Raw genomic sequence first — 21,749 nt, 5'->3', positions numbered from 1 at the left:
AGTCAGACATGACTGAGTGACTAAGCACAGATAGCACAATGAAGCTAATTGCCTCTGGGTGATCCAGAGGTTAGGACTCATTGCTTTCACTGCACAGGGCACAGGTTCAATCCCTGGTTAGGGAACTAAGATCCCACAAGCTGCATGGCATGGCCAAAAAAAAAAAAAAAAAGATCTGAGCTTTTAGACAGTGTTATCAGTTAGCCTTTGCTGCATACAAACTAACCCCCCCCAAAAATTTAGGGGCTTAAAGCAACAGCAATTTTTTATTTTGCTCCCAAATCTGCAATTTGGGCAGGGCTTGGAAAGGTAGCTTATTGGTGCTCCCTGTGGCATCAGCTACAGAATCTTCTTTGAGGCTGAGGGGTCTCCTTTCAAGGTGACTGACTCACTCACATAGCCACCAAATAGATTTCTGGGGGCTCAGCAGGGGTGGGTAGAAGGAGGGTGTTGGGACTTCTCTATGATCTGCCTGGGCTGGGTTCCTCCAACAGCAAACATCCCATTGCATTTTTCTAACAGCTTTAGAGGTCACTTGCTGTCCTGAGGACTCCTAATTAAAGTGTTCACAAAGACCTGTTCAGGTTCCAGAGGATAGGTTGTAGACTCCAACTCTTGAGGGTTGAGTAGCAAGATTCTAGAAGAGCATGTGAAACAGAAGCTACAACTATGACCATCTTTAGAAATTACAATTTGCAGCACAAAGTTTCTTGCCCATGATCCCTTGGTTATGAAGCAGTGACCTGGGATTCAAACTGATAGTTTAGGTCAAGAACTCTGATTGTACTTTATCAGCCAGTGTTCAGTGTGGGAGACTCTAGGCATATTAAGCAGAAAGGGATTGGATACTCAGCAGGAGGGCCCTGCTGAGCCCCCAGGCATCCACTTGGCAGCTGTACGAGTCATTTAGAGTGAGGATTTAGGGGCTTACAGCATCTCTGGAGGGGCTGGGAGAGAGGGTTGTAAGCCAATGCTGCTTAAATTTGATGTACAGCAGAGTCACGAGGGGACTTCCCAGGTGGCGCTAGTGGTAAAGAACCTGCAGGAGACATAAAAGAAGTGGGTTTGATGCCAGGGTCTGGAAGATCCTCTGGAGGAGGGCAATGGCAACTCACTCCAGTATTCTTGCCTGGAGAATTCCATGGACAGAGGAGCCTGGCGGACTACAGTCCACAAGATCGCACAGTCGGACACGACTATGAGTGACTCAGCACAGCACAGCACAGAGTCAGCAGGAAAGGTTTGCATGAACACAGCTTCCTGAGTTCCATCTTATAATCTCTGATTCAGTAAGGGGCAGGGGGAAGGGGAGAAACTGCATTTTTAACAAGCTCCCAAGTGATGCTGATATTGCTGCCTATGAGGCCCTCTTTGGTGTAGCCCTAGAATAGGTTGGAACACCACCCTGGGAGCTGCTTCCTCTGCAGACTGGAGAATCAGAGGGCTGCCACAGGAAATAACTGAGTTAAAAAACGCCACCCCAACACTCACAAAGCCACAGAGAGAGGTCCACTAGGACACTGAACAAAATTAATTAAAATGAACTTAAAACTATTTTTAAATAATTAAACACACACACACACTGTTCTGTCTCACTTCTACATTCCAGATCTCTCAGGAGCATTGCTCAAGGGTTGAACCTAATCAGCATCCAGAACCAGAGCTGCAAAGAACTCTGGGCAATGTAGTTTTCCCCCCCAGCTTCTGGTACACAGGAAGGCAAACTAGGAGGGAGAGAGACAGAGAGAAAGTGAGGGATGCTGAAAGCCAACCAACTTTTCCCACCCAGCTCTTCCACTGGACCACCAGCTCCGGATGGGGCCCCAGCCCCCTCCCTGGGTCCCACTACAGCCAGGAGGAAGATAGCCTGGGAAATCCAGCCTGCAGCCACCCCCATCTCAGCAGGCTCAGCACATCACTGGACGGTGGACCAGAAAGATGATGAACTAGGCAACAAGCTTGGCTGTCTTTATTATCCTAGATATGACATGGCCACAGAAAAACTCCCTATTATTGTTGTCTAGGCACCAAGTCATGTCCAACTCTTTGCAACCTTGTGGACTGTAGCCCACCAGGCTCCTCTGTCCATGGCATTTCCCAGGCAAGAATACTGGAGTGGGTTGTCATGTCCTCCTCCAGGGGATCTTCCCGACCCATGGATCAAACCCACATCTCCCAAGTCTCCCGCATTGCAGGTGGATTCGTTACCACTGAGCCACCAGGGAAGCTCTTGTAAAGCAATTATCTTCCAATTAAAAATAAATTTTTTAAAAGTAAAAGATTAAAAAAAGAAGTCAGCCTTGATTCATTGTTTTCTAGACCCAAAACATTCTTCAGATCTTTTGCTGAATCCAGTTGTCTCTGTCTCCAAAATGTGTCCTGAATTTGACCCCTCCTCTCCTCCCCAACCCACTCCAGTATTCTTGCCTGGAGAATCCCATGGATGGAGGAGCCTGACAGGCTCCATGCGGTCACAAAGAGTCAGACATGACTGAGCGAGTTCACTCCTCCCATCTACACTCCATTCTAAGCCATCTTTGTTGCTCACCCAGTCAATCCCCTTCATCACTTCCCTGGGCTCACCGCTGCCTGCCACCCCACCCCCACCCCCACCCCCACCTCCGCCCACTCCCCCAGTGTGCAATGACCTCCTCCCACAGCAGTCAGAGGAGCCTTTGTATGCAAATAATAACCCTCCCACCCACAACTCCCCTCTTACTCAGACTGAAACCTAGACTTCTCACCTTGGTCTCTACTCTGATGATGACAACTTCATCACCTTCCCCCTCCCTCCTGAAGCTGAAACTACAGTGGCCTCTACGTGCTCAGCTCATGCAGCTTCAGCGCCTTTTCACATGCAGTTCCTGCTCCTTCTTCCCCTAGGTGTGCTCATGGCTGGCTCCTCTTTCTCTGCCGGTTTCAGGTCAAAGGACACCTGCTTAGAGCAGCCTTGCCCTGGCGACTCTAAATTATACCTAGTCACTTTCCCTCCGTTTTCTCCTTTCAGGTGTTTCCCTGATAGCACCTATCACTAACACAAATTATCTTGTCTATTTCTAGTTTCTTTTGTCTGTCCCCTTCCCTCCCCACTGAAAGGTAAGCTTCAAGGAACCTTGTCTACATTGCTCACCACATGTATAGACCAGCTTATGCAACACAGACATTCAGTAACTATTAGCTGAACGAAGGAGCAAGCGAATCAATGAGACTTTACAACACACTGTGAGGTGTATTCTTTTCTTCCTTTAAAAAAAAATTAAAGATGTATGGGGCTTCCCTGGTGGCTTAGTGGTAAAGAATCTGCTTGCCAATGCAGGAGACATGGGTTCGATCCCTGGTCCGAGACGATCCCACATGCCACAGAGCACCTAAGCCCATAAGCCATAACTACTGAGCCTGTGCTCTAGAGCCCAGGAGTCACAACCATGGCAACCAGACAGTGGCCCCTGCTCGCCACAACTCGAGAAACAGCAACGAAGACCCAGCATAGCGAAAAATAAATAAAGATGTATGATAAATAAAGTGCATTCCTTTATTTATTGGCTGCACCACGTGGCTTGTGGGATCTTAGTCCCTGACCAGGGTTTGAACCCCTGCCCTCCACAGTGAAAGCACAGAGCTCTAACCACTGGAATGCCAGAGAATTCCCATGTTTTCTCACTTTCAAAGAAAGGAGACAGGGATGTCCCTGGTGGTTCAGTCACTGGGACTCTGATTTTACTGCAGGGGTGAGGTTCAGTCCCTGGACCTGAACTTCACCACCTGGGCAGAAATTCAATCCCTGAGCAGGGAACTAAAATCCCACTAACCACGTGGTGACCAAAAAAAAAATTTTTTTTTAATTTTTTAAATATGTATTTGGCTGCGTTGAATCTTAGCTGTGGCACATGGGATTTTCACTGCGGTGTATAGACTCTCTAGATGTGGCTCTCAGGCTCAGTAATTGTGGTGTGGGGACTTAGTTGCTCTGAGGCAGGTGGGATCTTAGTTCCGACCAAGGATCAAACCTTCATCCCCTGCATTGCAAGATGGATTCTTAACCACTGGACCGCCAGAGAAGTCCCTAATTTTTTTTTTTTAATTTTAAAGATAAAGAAAGAAAACAAAGACACAGGGAAGGTGGAAGGTAGCTTCTAAGATGACCCTCAATGATGCCTGTCTCCCTGTTCACGCCCTTGTGTTCTCCCCTCCCACTGAGCACAGGCTGGACCCGGAGATTTCTTCTGCTCAACAGGATATGACAAACGCGATGGGATGCTCCTTCTGAGACTGGCTTGCGAAAGCCTGTGACTTCTGCCTTGATGAGTTCTCTATTGCCTTTTCAGCTTGCTTGTTGTGGGGAAGCAAGAAGCAGGTTGGGAAGGTCCCCATGGCAAAAAAAAAAAACAAAACAAAACCTGAGGGTAACCTCTGGTCAACAGCCAAGCAAGGAACTGCGGTGCTCCATCCACAATAAACTGACTCCTGCCAACAGCCACCGTGAGTTTGGAGGCAGATCCTTTTTTGGTTGAGGCATCAGAAGGGACCACAGCCCAACTGACACCTTATTACAGCAGAGAGACCCCGCAGTACAGGACCCGACTCAGCTGTGTCCAGAGCCCTGGCCCCCATAGAAATTTTCAGATAATAAATGTGTGCTTTTTTAATGTTTATTATTTATTTGGCTGTGTCAGGTCAGGATCTTTGTAGCACATTCACTGCGGCACGTGGGATCTTCAGCAGTGGCATGTGAATGCTTAGTTGCGGTAGGTAGGATCTAGTTCCCCAACCAGGGATTGAACCCAGGCCCCCTGCACTGTGAGCGCAGAGTCTTAGCCACTGGACCACCAGGGAAGTCCCTAAATGTGTGTTCTTTTAAGCCACAAACTATAGGGTGATAGATTACATAACCAGACAAAACTAATACAGAGAGGTCAAATGACTGGCCTAAGGTCACAGAGATGTTAAAGAACTAAGTCAGGTCTTGAACCCAAGTATCTCTAACTCCAAAATTATTCTCTTAACCAATTCCCTGACCCATCTCCCCTAATCATGGACAGAACATACCAAAAGCTTGATTCAGGCGTGACTTTGTACTAAATATATCACATGAAATCTCTCACTGAACCTTCGTGGGATCTCTGAAACAAGCACCATGTTTGCTTATGATACAAATGCAGAAACAGGGGAATTCTCTGGTGGTTCAGAGGTTAAAACTCCATGCTTCCACTGCACAGGGCACGGGTTCAGTCCCTGGTCGGGGAACTAAGATCATGCATGCTGCACAGTACAGCCAAAAAAAAAAAAAAGATGCAGAAACAAGGACAGATGGGGTCCCACTTTCGCAAAGGAGCATGAGCTCCTCTCTCATTCCCACCCCCAATGGATCTGCCCATTGGACTGAATTCCAGAAATGAAGAAGGATTTGAAATATCTCTGCAAAGGCTATGCCTTAGTTCATTCCAGCTGTTAACAGAACACCATGGACTGGGTGGCTTATCAATAACAAACATTTCTTTCTCACGGTTCTGGAAACTGGAAGTCCAAGATCAAGGTGCCGGAAGTTATGATGAGAGCCTGCTTCCTGGTTCACTGATGGCAGTCTTCTTGTCATGTCCTGACATGGTGGCAGGGGTGATGGATCTCTCTGGCATCTCCTTTATGAGTTCGTTGGTGGTGGTTATGTTCAGCTGCTAAGTCGTTTCTGATTCTTTGCGACCCCGTGAACTGCAGTGCACCAGGCTTCTCTGTCCTTCACTATCTCCCAGAGTTTGGGCAAATTCATGTCCATCGAGTCAGTGATGCTATCTAACCAACTCATCTTCTGTTGCCCCCTTCTCTTCCTGCCCTCAACCTTTCCCTGCATCAGGGTCTTTCCCGGCGAGTCGGCTTTTCACATCTGGTGGCCAAAATATTGGAGCTTTCAGCTTCAGTCTTTCTAATGAATATTCAGGGTTAAGAGGAGACTAATCCAATTCATGGGATTCACCCTCATGATGTAATTATTTTTCCAAAGACCCACTCCCCACCTCCTAATACCACCACCCTAGGGGTTAAGATTTAGCATTGAGAGTTCCCTGGTTGTCCAGTGGTCAGGACTCCGAGCTTTCACTGCCATGGCCCTGGGTTCAGTGCCCGGTCAGGGAACTAGGATCCATCAAGCCTGGCTCCTCACACCAAAAAAAAGAGAGAGATTTACAATATAAATTCAAGGAGCCCCATAAATATGCAATCTATAGCAAGGCCCCAAAGGGTGAAGCAGAGAGGGATGGCCCGAGTATTTTGTACCCCTGATCCCCAGCCCTGGCTCCCCTTGGAGAGAAAGAGGGGACCGAGCTGTGATCAGCCTCATCCATATATATCTTGGCTGGAAGCCTTGGAGGGCTGTGTCTGTATGTATATATTTCTCTGTGTGTTCATGCGCTTATGTACTAACTTACCCCCCACCACCCAGAGTGGAAATACCCTTGCACCCACAGTCATGTGGACAGGCACAGAAGGAAAATCCCCAGTCATCCACATTCTCACGCAGCCTGATGGAGTAGACACAAATTCTACAGGCACACGGACACCGTGTTCCACCCCAGATACCCCAAGCCACACCAGGTCACATGTGGACTCATAGAAATGCACGCCTCCATCCACACAGACATTCTCAACATCTTGCAGGGAGCCGAGGAGTCTTGAAAACTCTGCAACATTTTGACTCTGGAATTTTTTTTTTAATATTTATATTCATTTCATTTGGCTGCACTGCATTTCATTGTGGCATGCAAACTCTTAGTTGCGGTATGTGGGATCTAGTTCCTTGACCAGGGATTGAACCCAAGCCTTCTGCATTCGGGAGGGTGGATTCTTAGCCACTGGACCACCAGGGAAGTCCCTGTCTGTGGGATTTTGCATGTATGTGCATGACCATAAATGTCTCCTGCCTTGGTGCTTTCAAGTGTGTCTACTGATTTTTGTTTTTCAACATGACAACTGTCCCAGGTGTCTGTCTGTTTCTGAGTCTGCAACACTGCTTGGGTGTGTCTCTGACACTGTGTGTCTCTGACACACAACACTGCTGTGTGTCTCTGTGTGTGTGTGACTATGTCCGGCTATGAATCTGACTTGAGGTTGAGCCCTGACCGTGTCTGTCCCTTTGTTACTGCTCTGCATCTGTGCCCTGTGCATTTCGGGCTGTTGTCTGGCTCTGTTTCTCTGATATGCCATTTGTATTGACAACTGTTGTCTCCGTCTGGAACTGTTTGCTGGGTGCAGCCTGTGCGTTATCCCCCTGCGCCTGTCGTCTGGATGGACAAGGACTTCTTTATGTATGTATTGTCCCTCTGTGCTTGTCACTTTGTGTCTGTGACTATGTGCTGCCTTTACAACTGGGTATCTCTCTGTGTCTGCCTGCGGTCTGTGACTGCTCTGGCCTGTTTGTGTTGGTCACTTCCTGGCCATTGTGTGTTGCCTGTTGGTGCCTGTGTTCTGTCTGCTGTCCATCCACCTTCCTGGTGCCCCCCCACCCTCCGTGTCCACTCTCCATCCTGGCTCCCTCTGGCGGTCCCATGAGGAATGGCCAGTGCAGATGGACCAAAGGGAAAAGAGTTAAGAGAAGAGGAAGCATTTTAGGCAAACTGTGAGTCCTGGGCTGCTACAGAGAAGGGAAGGCTTGGATGTAATGGTGGGGTCCACACGTGGCCCAGCCTGGCAGGCCTGGCAGGGGATCTGGCCTCTGAGCCTACAGACCTCTTGCCCACCCATCCTGCGGAAGGCTAGAAGGCAAGACGCCTGGGTCTCTCACAGTGGGTGGGGGCAGGAGCCTTCCTCTGGGGACGTCACCCGTTAAACTTCCTCTCTCAGCCACACAGGAAGCTGAGACGGCTCAGGGCCCAGCCCCGAGAAAGCACAGGCCCCCAGGACCCCTGGGGAAAGGGTCCCGCTGGGCCAGCCCTCCAGGGACCATGGGATCCACAGCTGAGTAAGAGCTGCCCCCTCTCCCATCCTCTGGACCAAGATTCCCAGACCAGGCCTGGGCTGGGGCTGAGGGGAGCAAGGCTGGGGCAGGCCGGGGAGGGACCATGAGTCACAGGGGCAGGTGGCTGGAATCAGAGCAGGACTCAGCTGGCCTACAGTATGGACTCTGCTCTCAGGCACATTCAGGCCACTCTGGGACTTTCCCCAGTGTCTCTCTCCCTCTCCCTCTGTATGATTAAGTTTGTTGCTCTGAGCGTGTGCCTTTTGCTACATCTCAGTGATGGGGAGTCTGGCTTCCGGGGCCAGCAGTGGGGGAAGAGGGACTCTGTGTGTCCATGTGTGTGTGTGATTGATTGTGTGGGATTTATGTCAGTGTGAGGATGAAGCTCAGCGTGAGGAGGTCCCCATGTCTGGGACAGTGTGTCTGCACTCCCTCCCATCCTCTTTCTCTGTCCCCGAAGCCTCTGCATGGTGGGTGTGGGGAGAGGCCCAGGGGAGGAAGGCAGAGATTGCAGGCTTCCCAGGAGGATCAGGGCACACTGCCCTCTTTCCTTGGCTAGGAAACCTGGGGTCAGTCCCCAGGGCCCCATGAAGTCTTGGGGCAGGGCCTTGCACATATACCCAGTGACCCGACCGGCTATGCAAGAAAAGGGGGGTGTACTGGTTCGGCCACACACACACACAGTCTTACCTGGAGAGTCAGATCTTTTCAGGCAGACACAGTATAGAATCGTGCACACACACACATACACACACACACACACACACACACAGAGTCACGCACATGTGCAGGCACACACAGAAACAAGTCCCTGGACCCACTAAACCCTTTTCTGTCCCACAGAAGGGGTCCCCCTGCCCTGTTTGATTGGTTCTTTGAAGCAGCCTACCCTGCCTCCCTGCAGAAAGGTGAGTCAGGGGCCATTGCTGGGGGAGGGGAGACGGAGGGTGGGCCTGGGACCCTGAACTTAGTGGCTCATTTTCCATGCAGATCCCCCCATCCTGCGGCAGTTCCCCCCAGACTTCCAGGACCAGGTATGCAGGCTGGCTCCTTTCTTCTCCCCGGGCCAGGGCCTGTTCCTCTGGGGGAGGGGCCCCAATGTCTGGGACCACAGACCACCGCCGGGAGCTCTGCGGTGGGGCCCAAGCTGAGTGGCCAAGCAGTGTGTGCTTCTCTCCATCCCCAGGAGTCTATGCAGATGGTGCCTAAATTCTGCTTCCCTTTTGATGTGGAAAGGTATGGAAGGAAGCAGACACCCGAGGACCCAGGGATCCAGACCTCTCATGGACCCTCAGTACTCAAACACCCAGAGACTCAGACAGCAGAGCTCATATGCCCAGGGGTCTGAGGTTCAGGGGCCTAGGGACTCAGACACCCAGGGAATTTGACAAATAGTGACCTATACACAAAGGGACTCATTAATCCAGGGACTCAGGGTTCTAAAGGCCCAGGGATTCAGGGGCCCAGGGATCCAGGGGCCCAGGGATCCAAGGGTCCAGGAACCCAGGGCCTCAGGGACCCTGGGCCTCGGGCTGAGAGATCCAGGGACACAGGGACCCAGGGGCTCAGGGATCCAGGGACTCAGGGAACCATGGACTCAGGGATTCAGAGACCCAGGAGCTCAGGGACCCAGGGCCTTAGGGATCCAAGGACTGAGGGGATCCAGGGACTGGGGGATCCAGGGACTGAGGGACCCAGGGGCTCAGGGACCCAGAGGCTTGGAGATTCAGGGGCTTTGGGATCCAGGGACTCAGAGAACCAGGAATTTGAGGGATCCAGGGACTCAGAAAACCAGGGACAGAGGGACCCAGGGACTCAGAGAATCAAGGATCCTGTCAACTAGGGACCTATATGCCCAGGGCCCCAGACTGATGGACACAGTATGAGGAGCATTGCCAGGGGCATGGAGGGGAGGAGGGTTCACAGGGGTGGGATGCCCAGGTCTCTGAGAGCCTTTCCTGCTCCCAGGGAGCCCCCCAGCACCGCTGTACAGCATTTCACCTTCGCGCTCACGGATCTGACCGGCACCCGCAGGTTTGGTTTCTGCCGCCTGCGGGCTGGTGCTCTCAGCTGTCTCTGTATCCTCAGGTGTGGGAGCTGGGGGTCTGGGGGTGGGGGTTGGGGACTCTGTCCAGGGGCACTCCATGGAAATTGTGTCCACTCTCCACAGCCACCTGCCTTGGTTTGAGGTGTTCTACAAGCTGCTGAACACAGTGGGGGACCTCCTGGCTCAAGACCAAGTGAGACCAACCCTCCCTGTCATTTCTGCACAAGTCCCAGCCCCCCGCCCCACCACCACCCAAGCCCTCAGCCTCCCAAGCCTGACCTGGGCCCCTTGACTCCTCCCAGACCTCCAGCCTGAGTCAAGACCCTCAGAGTCCCCAACCCACGTCCTGGCTCAGATATCCCACCCCCACTCAGGTCTCAGAGGTGGACGAACTTCTTCTAAATCTGCTGCAGCAGCCCCTTCCTGGGACCCAGGCCTCAGTAGATCTGGAGTTGGTGAGTACCCTCGGCGGCGGCGGACCTCCAGTGGCAGGATAGGCTGCACCCAGGCCCTGAGGAGTACACCGTACATCTCTCCCCCAGGGCAGTGGAGTGAGGATTGCCAGTGCAGAAGGCCTGCAGTCCCCTGTCCCTGGGAAGAACATGTCGGTGAGCAGAGATGGGGAACCCTGGAAGGTTGGGATCCCCGTGAGGACAATCCACTGACTGATCAGTCCTCTCCCTCCCCCCATTCCCCCAATCCCCCGCCAGCTTTCCTGCTTCGTGGCTCCCGACTCCAGCCGCCTGCCATCCATTCCTGAGAACGTGAGTGGAGACCGCGGGAGGGAGCTCTGGGGGAGGGTAGAGGTCCAGAAACCAGGAGGGAGCTGTGAGATCCTGTGGTCCCTCGTGTCCAGCGTCTCTCTCTGTTCTTCAGAGGAACCTAACGGAGCTAGTGGTGGCGGTGACCGACGAGAACATCGTGGGACTGTTCGCCGCCCTCCTGGCAGAGCGAAGGGTCCTGCTCACGTCTAGCAAACTGAGCACAGTGAGGCGGGGGTCGCCGGGCCAGGGAGGGACAGAGGCTTCGCTTGGCCTCTAGGGGCGGGACAACCGGGGCGGATTCCTAGCTCTAACCCCACTAGGCGAGACCCGATGACAAAGTCCTGGCTCTGCGCCTTTGAAGGTCATGGTTGCGTTGAACCCTGGTTCCACCTTCTTGGGGGAAATCCGAGGGGGATGCTGTATAGTCTGGCTTTGGTGCGCTGAGCCCAGGCTCCACCCACTACGGGCCGGAACAAGACTGGCTCCGCCCCCCGAAGGGTGAGCGCAGGGAGGCCTAAATTCTAGCTCCGCCCCTAGAGAGGAAGGACAGGGGAAATGGAGGCTGAATGCTGGCCCCACCGCTAGGGAGGGTGGGGGTGAATTCTAGCTCCACCTCTTTAGGGGTGGGGTCAGTGAGGCTAACCGTTGCTCCACCCCTAGAGGCGAGACCAGGTCCGGCTCAATCCTAGTTCTGCTTCTTTCAGGATGGGGTTGGTGGGCTGGGTCGCTGTCCTACCCCTAAAGAGAGTGATCCGGAGAGCTGAATATTAGCTTCGCCCCCTAGAGAGAAAGAGACTAGCACGTGCCGAGTCCTGGCACCACCAGCCCCCAACACTGTAATTTGCAGAATTATTGGCCTTCACGTGAAAGTGTTTCAGTTTTCACTTCTTACCCAGTACTCCCTGAGGAAAGGGGTGGAGGGAGACAGGAGACTGAGGACGTGAGAAATGAAGTCGGGGGAGCCACCGTCCCAGCGAGGAATCCTTGAAGCTGGGAGTCCAGGCTCTGACTCCAAGGTCCCCTCCACCCGTCCCCAGCTGACCTCCTGTGTCCACGCGTCCTGCGCTCTCCTGTATCCCATGCACTGGGAGCACGTGCTGATCCCCACGCTGCCGCCGCATTTACTGGACTACTGCTGGTGAGGGTCGGGGCCTTGGGAGGGAGCAGGGCTTGGGGAAGAAGCCTGGGGCCCTGGGGACCCGGGGGCGGCGCCTGCGTGACCGGGCCCCCTCGGTCGTCCGCAGCGCGCCTATGCCCTACCTCATCGGAGTGCACGCCAGTCTCGCTGAGGTAAGCGGGAGCGGGCCTGGAAGGCACGGGCGGGCGGAGTGTGTACCCTTCCCCGCCCGAGATCCTCGGGCCCTGAGCGGCCACCCCCTCCGACTCCTCAATGCAGAGAGTGCGGGAGAAAGCCCTGGAGGACGTCGTGATGATGAACGTCGACTCCAATATCTTGGAGACACCCTTCGACGATGTGCAGGCGCTGCCCCCAGACGTGGTCAGTGTCACCCGCTCCCCAGCCTCCTGCCACATCCGGTAGGCGAGGCTCAGCACCTGCCCGCTCAGCGCTGCCCCCTTGTCCCCCAGGTGTCTTTACTGAGGCTGCGGCTAAGGAAGGTCGCGCTGGCCCCTGGGGAAGGGGTGTCCCGTCTCTTCCTCAAAGCCCAGGCCCTGCTTTTCGGAGGGTACCGCGATGCGCTCGTCTGCAGCCCGGTGAGTAGCAGGAATGAGAAGGGAGCAGCCCCGTGGGTGCCTGCAGGATAATAATACCCAGTTTTTATGGAGTGCTTACTTGGAGCTTCCATTTGCGTGCTAAGTCGCTTCAGTCGTGTCCGACTATCTGCCACTCCATGGACTATAGCCCTCCAGGCTTCTCTGTCCATGGGATTCTCCAGGCAAGGGTACTGGAGTGGGTTGCCATTTCCTTCTCTAGCGCTTCTGTTTGCTCATCTGTAAAATGGGACCACAACAGTACCCACCCAAAAAGGTCATATGTGTCTGAAATGCTCGGACAGTGCTTGGCACATCGCAATAGATAAACGCGAGGTTTACAGTTGCTGTTATTATCTCAATGCTCATAACAATACAATGAGAGGGATACTATTATGGTCCCAGTTTACATATGAAAAAACCAAGGCTTGGAGAAAACCCACAGCAGGTGGGTGTTGAAGCCAGGGCTTTGATCTGCTGACTTTCAACCCTGACACCCTCCCCACCCATATCCCCAGTTTCTCACAACTGTTCTATAAAAAGGTCGTCAGAGAGTTCGATCATTTGAGAATCTGATGTTCCAGTCAGCTCTGCCCCTGAACTCAGCCGGACACTGTCCATTTCTCCTCCTCCTCTGTCTCCACTCCATTCTGGCCCCTCTTGTTTGTTTGTTGCCTGAATCAGCGCTCTCATCGAGTCACTGTAAGTCCCCTCTCCGGGTTCTCACCCCTACGCTCCATAGTCTGACCTCCTCGCAACCGCCAGAGGTCACTTAGGAGCATGAGTCAGGTCCCATCTGCCACCCCCCTCCGGGTAAAAGCCCAGGTCCTCCCTGCTGCCCATGAAGTCCTGCTGGAGTTCAAGCACACAGGGGCACTCCATCAATGTTCGCTACACAGATGGACGGTAGAATAAGGAAGGCAGAATAAGGGATCCAGGAGAGCCGCGAGGAGCTTAGAATTCGAGTCCTTCTTCCAGGGCCAGCCTGTCACCTTCAATGAAGAAGCCTTCTTGGCCCAGAAACCCGGGGCGCCGCTGCAGGCCTTCCACCGGCGGGCTGTGCACCTGCAGCTGTTCAAACAGGTGGGCCAGAGCCTTGGGGGCGGGGCCGAGGCCGGAGGGGCGGGGTTAGGGGCGCTGCTGCGCGCATCCCAGAGGGCGGAGCCGGGGCTGGAGGGATGGACGCCTGGGTTCACCCGGCGGGGAGAAAGTGGATCCCCCACTGCCGGATCCCCCACTCCAGGGTCTCCGGGGTGGGAGAGACATGAATTCTTGGGTCTCTAAAAATGGAAGCCCCCTGATCTGAGTTCCTAGGGATAAGCTTTACTTCTAGGTCCCTGAGGAGATTGGGCTGGAACCAAATTATTGAGTCCTAACGCGGGGGCCTCCTGGATCGAGGATGGAGGTTCATGTCAGACTCCCTTTGCGGGGAGGGGAGGCAGGCCGGCCTTTTGGACCCTAGGGATGAGGGGAGGGGGAGGTAGAACCGGACTTTTGGGTTCTGGGAAGAGAGTTGGATGAACTTCAGTGTCCTTCAGGGCGAACTGGCTTCTAGGGTCCCTGGAGGTGGAGTCGACCTCTTCCCAGGGTCACTGAGAGGAGGCAGGCATGTGTGGAGTGGCAGTCTTACTTCTCCTGGTCTCTGAAGACAGATCCTGACTTGGGGTGGGGAGGGGTGGACCTCTGACTTGCTGAGGTGGGCTCCAGACTCCTGGGGCCTCATGTTGGGGAAGGGTGGGGCCAAGGATGTCTTCTGTCTTGATAGGAGTAGATCCCTAGAACTTGCATTCTAATGTTTGGGGCACCCTGATTTCCTGTTTCTCCCACACCCCCAGTTCATCGAAGGCCGACTGGAGAAGCTGAACACAGGTGAAGGCTTCTCAGACCTCTTCGAACAGGAGATCACTTGTAGTGGGGCCTCCTCAGGTAAGGTCTGCACCTGGCCTCAGAGCCCTCACCCCACCAGCACCCCCACCTAAGCCCAACCTGAAGATGCTATGCTCTCTGCTCTCTTCTCTGCAGGGACACTCCGCTCCTACCAGCTTTGGGCAGACAACCTGAAGGTAGTAATACCACTTTTAGTGTTTATCACAGGATTAAATTAAACCCATAGACATCCTCACTATGCCCATTTATAGAAAGAGGTGAAAAAAATCAAGACTCAGGGAGAGGGACTTTCCTGGCAGTCCAGCAGTTAGGACTCTGCACTTCCAACGCAGAGGGCAGGGGAGTTTGATCCCTGGTCAGAGAACTAAAATCCCACATACCACACACACACACACAAAACACACAACAAACAAAAAACCTCTATGCCTATGGTGATAGTTATGCAACTACTGTAAACCTACCAAAAATCATTGAGTTGTGCAAGTAAGGCAAGTGACTTGTATGGTATGTAAATTATAACTCAGTTTTTTAATTTAATAAAAAGATTCAGAGAGGGAAAAGGGTTTTTCCAGCAACACACAGCCCAGGTGGGCAGGTGGGGTCTAGGATATGCCTATGCCTCTCTGCCTTGGCTTTCTCTCCACAGAAAGGTGGTGGTGCCCTTCTGCACTCCGTCAAGGCCAAGACCCAACCAGCTGTCAGGAACATGTACCGCTCGGTGAGGCTGGGGTGGACAGACCAGTTACCAGGGTGACCAAGCCAGAGGATATTTTAACCTTCCGTTTAGAGGACAATTTATCAGAACTGAACCAGCAGTTAAACCAGTTGCAATGTTTCCTACTTTTATTTTCCATTGACTGTGTTCTTTCACGTTTGTCAGATCATCTTTCCTATTTAAAAATGATCACCAGGATTCTTCGGCAAACATCTTGGGGTATTCCTTCTGAGACACTAACATTCCTGCTTCCACGCTTAGTGTTTTGTTTTTCTCCCAAATGCAAAAGTTTCCTGGGACCGGCTCCCGCAGCTCCGAACCGTCTGTTGAATTTTTATTCTTCGCTCGGCTTTTGAACACTGACTTTTTACGGTGTTCCGGCTTTGCCGCTGCCTGTTTCATTTGGGGGTTATCGCCTCAGGGAATATTCCTTTTGTATTAGTCAAAGAGGCATGTTTGTATTGACTCCTTAGCTGTACAGGGGGATTCTGAATGTATTGAGTCACCCATGAGCAGATGGTGAGATGAATCTGTCCTCGGGGGTGGAGGGCCTGGTTCTCAAATGCCCGTGTCAAATCACTCTTTCGGTTCCTCCACAGGCAAAGAGCGGCTTGAAGGGTGTGCAGAGTCTTCTCATGTACAAGGTAAAGTCAGTGGCCAGTGCCAGGGGACAGTGGGGGGAAGCAGTTCCTGGCTTACCCACCCTCTTCCTAGGAAGGGGACTCTGGCCTGCAGAGGGGGGGCTCCTTGAGGGCCCCTTCCCTCACCAGCCGCTCAGATCGCCTGCAGCAGCGCCTGCCTATCACCCAGCACTTTGGACAGGTAAGCCTCCCCCCACCTAGTGCCAATGCACATACCTGGAATTATCACCAAGTCCTTCTCTCCTTCCCTGCCTCCAACCAGACATCTCAACTACCCCCAAATGGGGTGCCCACACCATCCCCCATTCACAGAGCCCCCCGATTCTGTAGCTCCTGAGGCCCTGCCCCCAGCCCCCAAATGTGTCCTTTGCAGAATCGGCCCCTTCGCCCTAGGAGTCGCCCCAGCAGGAGACTCAGGCTGGAAGAGAAACCTTCTGAGTCCCTGGAAGAGAGGTAAGACTCCAAGGCAGGGGGTTGGCGGGGGGTGGGTAGTGTTGGAAGGGGGGGCCAAGACTGATGGGAAAGTGGGTCCCCAGACTCCAGACACTTCAGGGCAGCTGGTCTGGGGCAGAAACCTGAGGCTGTCCATCTGCACCCAGGACACCCTCCCTGAGCCCAGAGGATGCTCAGGACCCGTGGGCAGAGGAAGCGCTGGACGGCAGCTTCCTGGGGTCTGGAGAAGAACTGGATTTGCTAAGTGAGATATTGGATAGCCTGAGCACGAGAGCCACGCGGACTGGTAGCCTGCGGCCCAGCCAGAGTTTAGACTGCTGCCACAGAGAGGACTTGGACAGCTGCCTCAGCCTGGTGAGAGCCCCACTCCCCGGCCCCCCAGTCCTTCCCCATTTGTCCATCCAACCAGCCAGCACCTGCTTCATCCAAAGGCCAGCAACCTGCCCATCTCCCACCCCTACCCAGCCTGACATACCAGGAAGGTCGAGTTGGCAAGCGGATGACAAACCGCCAGAGCCCCAGCACCCGCCCCTGCTGCCTCTGCACACCTCTCAGCCTTCGGATGCCACAAGCTCAGGGAAGCACCCCACTCGCCAACTGCCCTCAGAGACCGGCACAGAAATCGAGTCTCCATCCCAGTCTTTGACAGCTTCTGCAGACCCCAGCAGCAAAGGGGACCCTGGATCCTCTCCCACAGAGCCCCAGCCTCTCCACTTCTCCCCTCCCCATGAAGCAACTGAAGATCCCACAGCCCAGGAGGACCTCTGCTCCCAGCTCTTGGCAGCACCCAGCCAGCCCAGCCCTCCAGAAAGCCCCCAACCTGAGCCCAATTTGGGTGTTACCTGGACATCCCAAGCCCTTGATTCTGTCTCGGATCCGGGTTCCTCAGAGAACCCCGGAGCCTCACCTTCAGAGGGCCTGCTCGCAGTTCACCTCCAGCCCCTCGAGGAGCCAGAAGCCCCCAGGTCCCCAGCTGCACCTACAAGCAACTGGCAGGAGCCCCAGGCCAGGAGCGGGCCCAGAGTCGCTGAGCTTAAAAAGTGTTTTGAAGGTTAAGGACCAAGGATCTGGGAGAGACTCTGGCCCCTTGTTATTAAAGCCTCAAGAGCCCAAAGCTGGATTTTCCTGATGAGTTTATCTGGGAGCCCTCTTTTGCTCAGAAACCCACACCACTCACCACCTCCCCTCCAGAGGCAACCTCCGGCTGGCTCTTAGGTACAGCTAAAAGCCCCTCCCTTCCAGGAAGCCCTCCCAGGCCCTAGGGCCCTTGAGAACTTAGAATTCCTCTCCCAACAGCCTATGTGCCCTGTAGGAGTCTCCTTCATCTAGGCTACTTCCTACTCCTACCAGCCCACAGGAAGGTCTTATATCTCACCACCCACTATATAGATATATGTGTAAAGTGAGCAGCCTCAGTGTCCCCTGCCATCAAAGGCACAGTCTTAGAAGCACCTTCTTCCTGTCTATTGTTAAGCACTGGGTGGGTTTGATTGCCCAGAGAGGGCTCTGCCTTCCCCCAAGGTCACACAACCAGGAAGGGTGATGGGTAGAAGAAGGGGACCTAGATGGGCAGGCAGCCCCGCACCGTCTCCTTGGAGTCCTGGGGAGGCCGGGCCTCAGCTGCGTGGGAGAACTGAAAGGAAAGGAGAGGGGGGGAGTGTCGGGCCTGTGCGGCAGCGGGACAGATAACCGATGGTGCAGCAAGCGAGGAGGTGGGTCCCCAGCCCTGGCACCCCAACTGCAGGCAGAGTCAAGCAGAGGCGGCATGCTTCGCAGAGCCCGCCCGGCAGGTGCCCCGCGGCCCCCCAAGTCCTCCGGAACCATCAGAGGCCGGTGTCTCGGTGGCTGTGAGAGAGCGAGTGCCGGGCAGTCCTGAGCAGTGTTGGTGGCTGCGGCCAGCCCCAGCCTTCAGATGAGCCGCTCCTCAGGCGGCAGCTTGAGGTTGGGGGGCGGTGGAGCTCGGGCACCCACCTGCTCCTCACTGCTGGGCCGGTAGGTGCCCTCCGTTTGCCTCTTCTCCCGTAGCTTCCGAACCAGCAGGGCCAGACCCACAGCCAGGAGCACGGCAGCCAGGAGAGAGAAAACCACGATGATGGCGGTGGTGGCCTCCTGTGACTGTGGGGGAGGGGGGATGGGTGTGAGTTACCCCTGAATCTGGACATCCTGTCCACCCCCCGACCCGGAGAAGCCTCTAGGGATGGTAATCCCCTCCCCCAACACCTGCCACCTTGGGTGACTGGGTTCCTTCTCCCAGGGTTCCTGATCCCCATCTATCATACCTGGGCTCCTGGGCTCTTCCACCTGCTGTGTCTGGGGTCCTCCTTCCAAGTGCCTGCCACACCTAAGCTTCTAGCTCCCCCTTCCCCCTGCCTGAGAGGCACAGGGGGCTCCTGACCTTGCCAGGCAGGGTATTCTTGCTCACTCCCTTCCAGGCATTCTTGGTCTCCCCATTTGCCAAGTTGGCCTTCTGATCTCTCCCATAGGGTTCTCCAATGCCTCCCCCCACCAAACCCAACCAGTCATCCCTGAAAGTCTAGGCCCTCCCATCTGCTACCTGAGGGACTCCTCAATAAAATCCCTTCTGCCCTCCTCCCCTATACACCACCCTCCCCACTCAACTCACCAGGCCTCCATTGGAACCAGGGCTGGGGCCAGAGGGAGTAGTGGTGGTGTTCACACTTGTGGAGGTCGTAGAAACTGCTGGGGAGTGGTAGAGAAGACAATGATAAGTTGCTCAGTCATGTTCAACTCTTTGCAACCCCATGGACTGTACAGCCTGCCCGGCTCCTCTGTCCACCGGATTTTTCAGGCAAGAATACTAGAGTGGGTTGCCATTTCCTCCTCCATGGGACCTTCCCGAACCCAGGGATCGAACCTACAGCTCCTTCATGGCAGGTGGATTCTTTACCTGCTGGGCCATCTGGGAAGCTCCAGAGAAGATAAATGAACCCCCATCTATTCCTTTCCATCTGGAAACATCTTCATCATCCTTGGGCATTTCCCCTCACTAGAACTCTGCCCTTCTGAGTCTTTCATTCTGTGGGTACCCTCCATGAAGGGGATGGCCTCACTGATTTTGCTTCTCTGGGGACCCCCACCCCTGGTAGCCCAGCAGCGAGTAATCAACCAACAGCAGTTTGCAGTTTGCACTGAGTTGGGGGCTATTATAATGGATAGTGTCTGGAAACCCAACCCTTCCCCCCAACAACCCACCTCCCCGGCCCTCCCTCAGCCCTTAAGGAGCTGGGCGGATCCCGTATTTCCCGGGAGTGTCTGACTCACACACCTCCCCCCAGGCACCCGAAACTAGAATAGAGGGCAAAAAGGCAGGGTCCACACCTCAGGCCAGTCTGCTCAACCTGGGCCTGAAGCCCCAGGCAGGCTTCCTCCTGATTCGCATTTCCCCAAGTCCTCAACCTTACTGAGACTCCGGCCCGCAGGCCTCCTCTCTCAGCAGCTCACAATTCCACCCAACTCAGGAATTCTACTAGACCAACTCCAACCTTCCAATTCGGAAGGACACAGAAATTCTAACCCTCCAGCTCTGACTCTATCGACTCCAGCTCCCAAGGCATCACATGCCCGCTCCTGGGTTCTTGACCTCTCCGTGTTCCAGGGACATAGCTCTTCAGAGCCCAGACCCCCAGCGCCCCGGACCAGTACCTACCTTGCCCCCCGACCCGGCCCCAGCGGGCCAGCAGCAGTGGCAGGCCGAGCGCCAGAAGCGGCTCCAGGCTCGGGCTCGCCATGGGCCGGGTGACAGGCTGGTGGCACAGGGAAGGGGCTTGTCGCGGGGGCCGCTCCTACCGCATCTCCGGCTGGGGGTACCTTCGACCCCGCACCTGGGAGCTGAAGGAGAAAGACCAGGGCGTGGGGGAGGGGGCCTGATCCAGGCACAGGCCCCTGGGAGGGGCGACCCGTGCTGGCCACCCGCAAGTCCCGCCCCGCCCCGCCGCCAGAGGTCAGAGATTAAAGATTAACTCGGGGCGGCGCGTTCCTGGGCTAGGGAAAGGGGAAGAGGAAGGAAGGGGGGAAGGGGCGGCAGGCCCAGCCGCACGACCTGCCTCCTTACCTGGTCCGGGCACCTTCGACCTCGCTCTGGGTCTGGATGCCGGTCCTTCGCTCGAACCCTCGGTACGTCGATCAGTGGCTGGGTCGCACAGTTCCAGCTCCGCCCGCTCACGTGACCCGGAAAGTTTAGTCACTCACCTGGGAGGGGAGCGCACTTCCGGCTTCTGCACCTGAGCCTAGTGAGAGGGCGGGGCCTAGAGGGGGCGGAGCCGCGCCGCGGACGCACCTGTAACGGGAACCCAATCCTACAATCCGAAGGCATAAAAAGAAGTGTAAGCGCGCAGGTGTAAAAGGGGCCTCTCACCTGCACTGCAGGTACACCTGTAGAATTGTCCAGGTGTGGAAACACACAGGGCATGGAAACATCGGTGTGTGAAGCACTCCTGTCTTGGGCAGACCGGGATGGGGAGCCTCTAAGGAAAAAACACCTATGTGGCACACACCTGCATGAGAGCTAAGGTGTAAGGAAGACATCTGCACGGATCTGTAAGAACGCCGAGGGACACATCTGCCTTGAAACACATCTATCTGGAGTATAGCTGAATGGAAGCCTACCTGTGGGGAAAACAGCTGTAGAGAACACACCTGCATGTTAAACACCTGGCTGAGGCACTGTGGCGCGGGGCACATCTGTTTTGGGAATGCATCTGCATGGCTCACCTATGAAATGAACAAGACTTGCAGGAGGAATTGCCGTGTGGAAAGACATTAGAAACACCTGTACAAGACACACCTGCATTGAAGTGCGCCTGTAGGGGACACCGTTATATGAAAAAGCTTCATATGGATGGATATTTAAATGGAATACACCTGTGGTGGCGGAGGCTGTGTAACGCATTCCTGGGTGGAGGAATACCTGTTGAGACACATACCTATGAGGTGGAGGAAACAACCTTGCAGGAGGGACAGCTGCGTAGAACTGAGCTCACGTGAGAGGGAGATCTGAGCACGCCTGCGTGGGGCACTCTAACAGAAGCACATCTAAGCGGGGCTCGTGTGTACTGAGGTCCATCTGTCAAGGATGCACCTGTGAGAAACCGTTTGTTTGGGACATCTCCGTGGGAAAATACCTGTATCCCCCTATGTTGCAGGGCACCTGCAAGGGCCATCTGTGAATGAAAACGTCTGTGAAGAGACCCTCTATAAGAGGCTTTGTCTGGAACACACCTGTTAGAGCACACCTATCTGAGCATATTGCCAGGGAACCATATTGCCCTCTCGGCTGTATCTTTGGATAAAGGACGATGGTGATAAGACGACCTCATCCTGCGGACTCTACACTGAAGAGTTATGGTTAAGGGAAAATTAATCCCTTCCAGGTCATAGATCAACGATGGGTAAGAATCCAAGGTCTAGTTAAATCTCTGCTTTGCCCCTTCCTGGGCATATGGACTGGGGTGAGCGGCTTAACCTCCTATTTCCTCATCCGTGAAGTGCGAAAACCAGTCCCACCTACGTTTTAGGGTTTTAAAGAAGACGACGCGAGAAGTGAGTAAAAGACCAGGCTTGTGCAACG

General features: G+C 54.4%; 2 protein-coding genes across 9 annotated transcripts; one reads left to right on the top strand and one right to left on the bottom strand.

Moving 5' to 3' along the window:
* Positions 1 to 7,800: 7,800 nt before the first annotated feature.
* Positions 7,801 to 17,276, top strand: DENND1C (DENN domain containing 1C). Of its 7 annotated transcripts, none has more exons than XM_006045121.3 (23): positions 7,801 to 7,948; positions 8,789 to 8,853; positions 8,936 to 8,979; positions 9,132 to 9,181; positions 9,914 to 10,033; positions 10,116 to 10,185; positions 10,367 to 10,447; positions 10,535 to 10,600; positions 10,703 to 10,756; positions 10,869 to 10,979; positions 11,794 to 11,894; positions 12,001 to 12,046; positions 12,153 to 12,254; positions 12,344 to 12,469; positions 13,445 to 13,549; positions 14,302 to 14,392; positions 14,489 to 14,529; positions 15,000 to 15,071; positions 15,668 to 15,712; positions 15,783 to 15,890; positions 16,083 to 16,162; positions 16,309 to 16,516; positions 16,628 to 17,276. In XM_006045121.3, exons 1-23 carry the CDS (start codon positions 7,932 to 7,934, stop codon positions 17,216 to 17,218), a joined length of 2,394 nt encoding a protein of 797 aa, XP_006045183.1. In that variant the 5' UTR covers positions 7,801 to 7,931; the 3' UTR covers positions 17,219 to 17,276. The 7 variants fall into 7 exon arrangements, with proteins under 7 accessions (XP_006045183.1, XP_006045182.1, XP_006045181.1 ...); XM_006045120.3 differs by having other exon boundaries at positions 10,295 to 10,447; XM_006045119.3 differs by having other exon boundaries at positions 16,309 to 17,276.
* Positions 17,277 to 17,604: 328 nt separating this feature from the next.
* On the bottom strand, positions 17,605 to 21,675 carry CRB3 (crumbs cell polarity complex component 3). 2 transcript variants are annotated; one of them, XM_044948036.2, is made up of 5 exons: positions 20,372 to 21,675; positions 19,830 to 20,011; positions 18,786 to 18,859; positions 18,134 to 18,277; positions 17,605 to 17,795 (listed from the first exon to the last, which is right to left on the bottom strand). In XM_044948036.2, the coding sequence occupies exons 2-5, from the start codon at positions 19,909 to 19,911 to the stop codon at positions 17,724 to 17,726; spliced, it is 372 nt and encodes a 123-aa protein (XP_044803971.1). In that variant the 5' UTR covers positions 19,912 to 20,011; positions 20,372 to 21,675; the 3' UTR covers positions 17,605 to 17,723. The 2 variants fall into 2 exon arrangements, with proteins under 2 accessions (XP_044803971.1, XP_025149108.1); XM_025293323.2 differs by having other exon boundaries at positions 18,786 to 18,862; positions 20,372 to 21,651.
* Positions 21,676 to 21,749: the final 74 nt, after the last annotated feature.

This window comes from Bubalus bubalis, chromosome 9, assembly GCF_019923935.1.
Source record: "Bubalus bubalis isolate 160015118507 breed Murrah chromosome 9, NDDB_SH_1, whole genome shotgun sequence".
Lineage (NCBI taxonomy): Eukaryota > Metazoa > Chordata > Mammalia > Artiodactyla > Bovidae > Bubalus > Bubalus bubalis.
The sequence above is the reverse complement of the archived record's forward strand: the minus strand, read 5'-3'. Positions and strand labels throughout refer to the sequence as shown.

Excerpts from the sequence above, each read along its gene's own strand:
- DENND1C (XM_025293318.2), top strand. Across the intron at positions 8,980-9,131 it reads CCCCAGACTTCCAGGACCAG|GAGTCTATGCAGATGGTGCC; the intron begins GTATGCAGGCTG and ends CTCCATCCCCAG. Across the intron at positions 10,757-10,868 it reads TGCCATCCATTCCTGAGAAC|AGGAACCTAACGGAGCTAGT; the intron begins GTGAGTGGAGAC and ends TCTGTTCTTCAG.
- CRB3 (XM_025293323.2), bottom strand. The coding sequence starts at position 19,911 with ATGGCGAGCCCGAGCCTGGAGCCGCTTCTGGCGCTCGGCCTGCCACTG. Across the intron at positions 18,863-19,829 it reads GGGCCGGGTCGGGGGGCAAG|CAGTTTCTACGACCTCCACA; the intron begins GTAGGTACTGGT and ends ACCACTCCCCAG. Across the intron at positions 17,796-18,133 it reads GGCCCAGCAGTGAGGAGCAG|TTCTCCCACGCAGCTGAGGC; the intron begins GTGGGTGCCCGA and ends CTTTCCTTTCAG.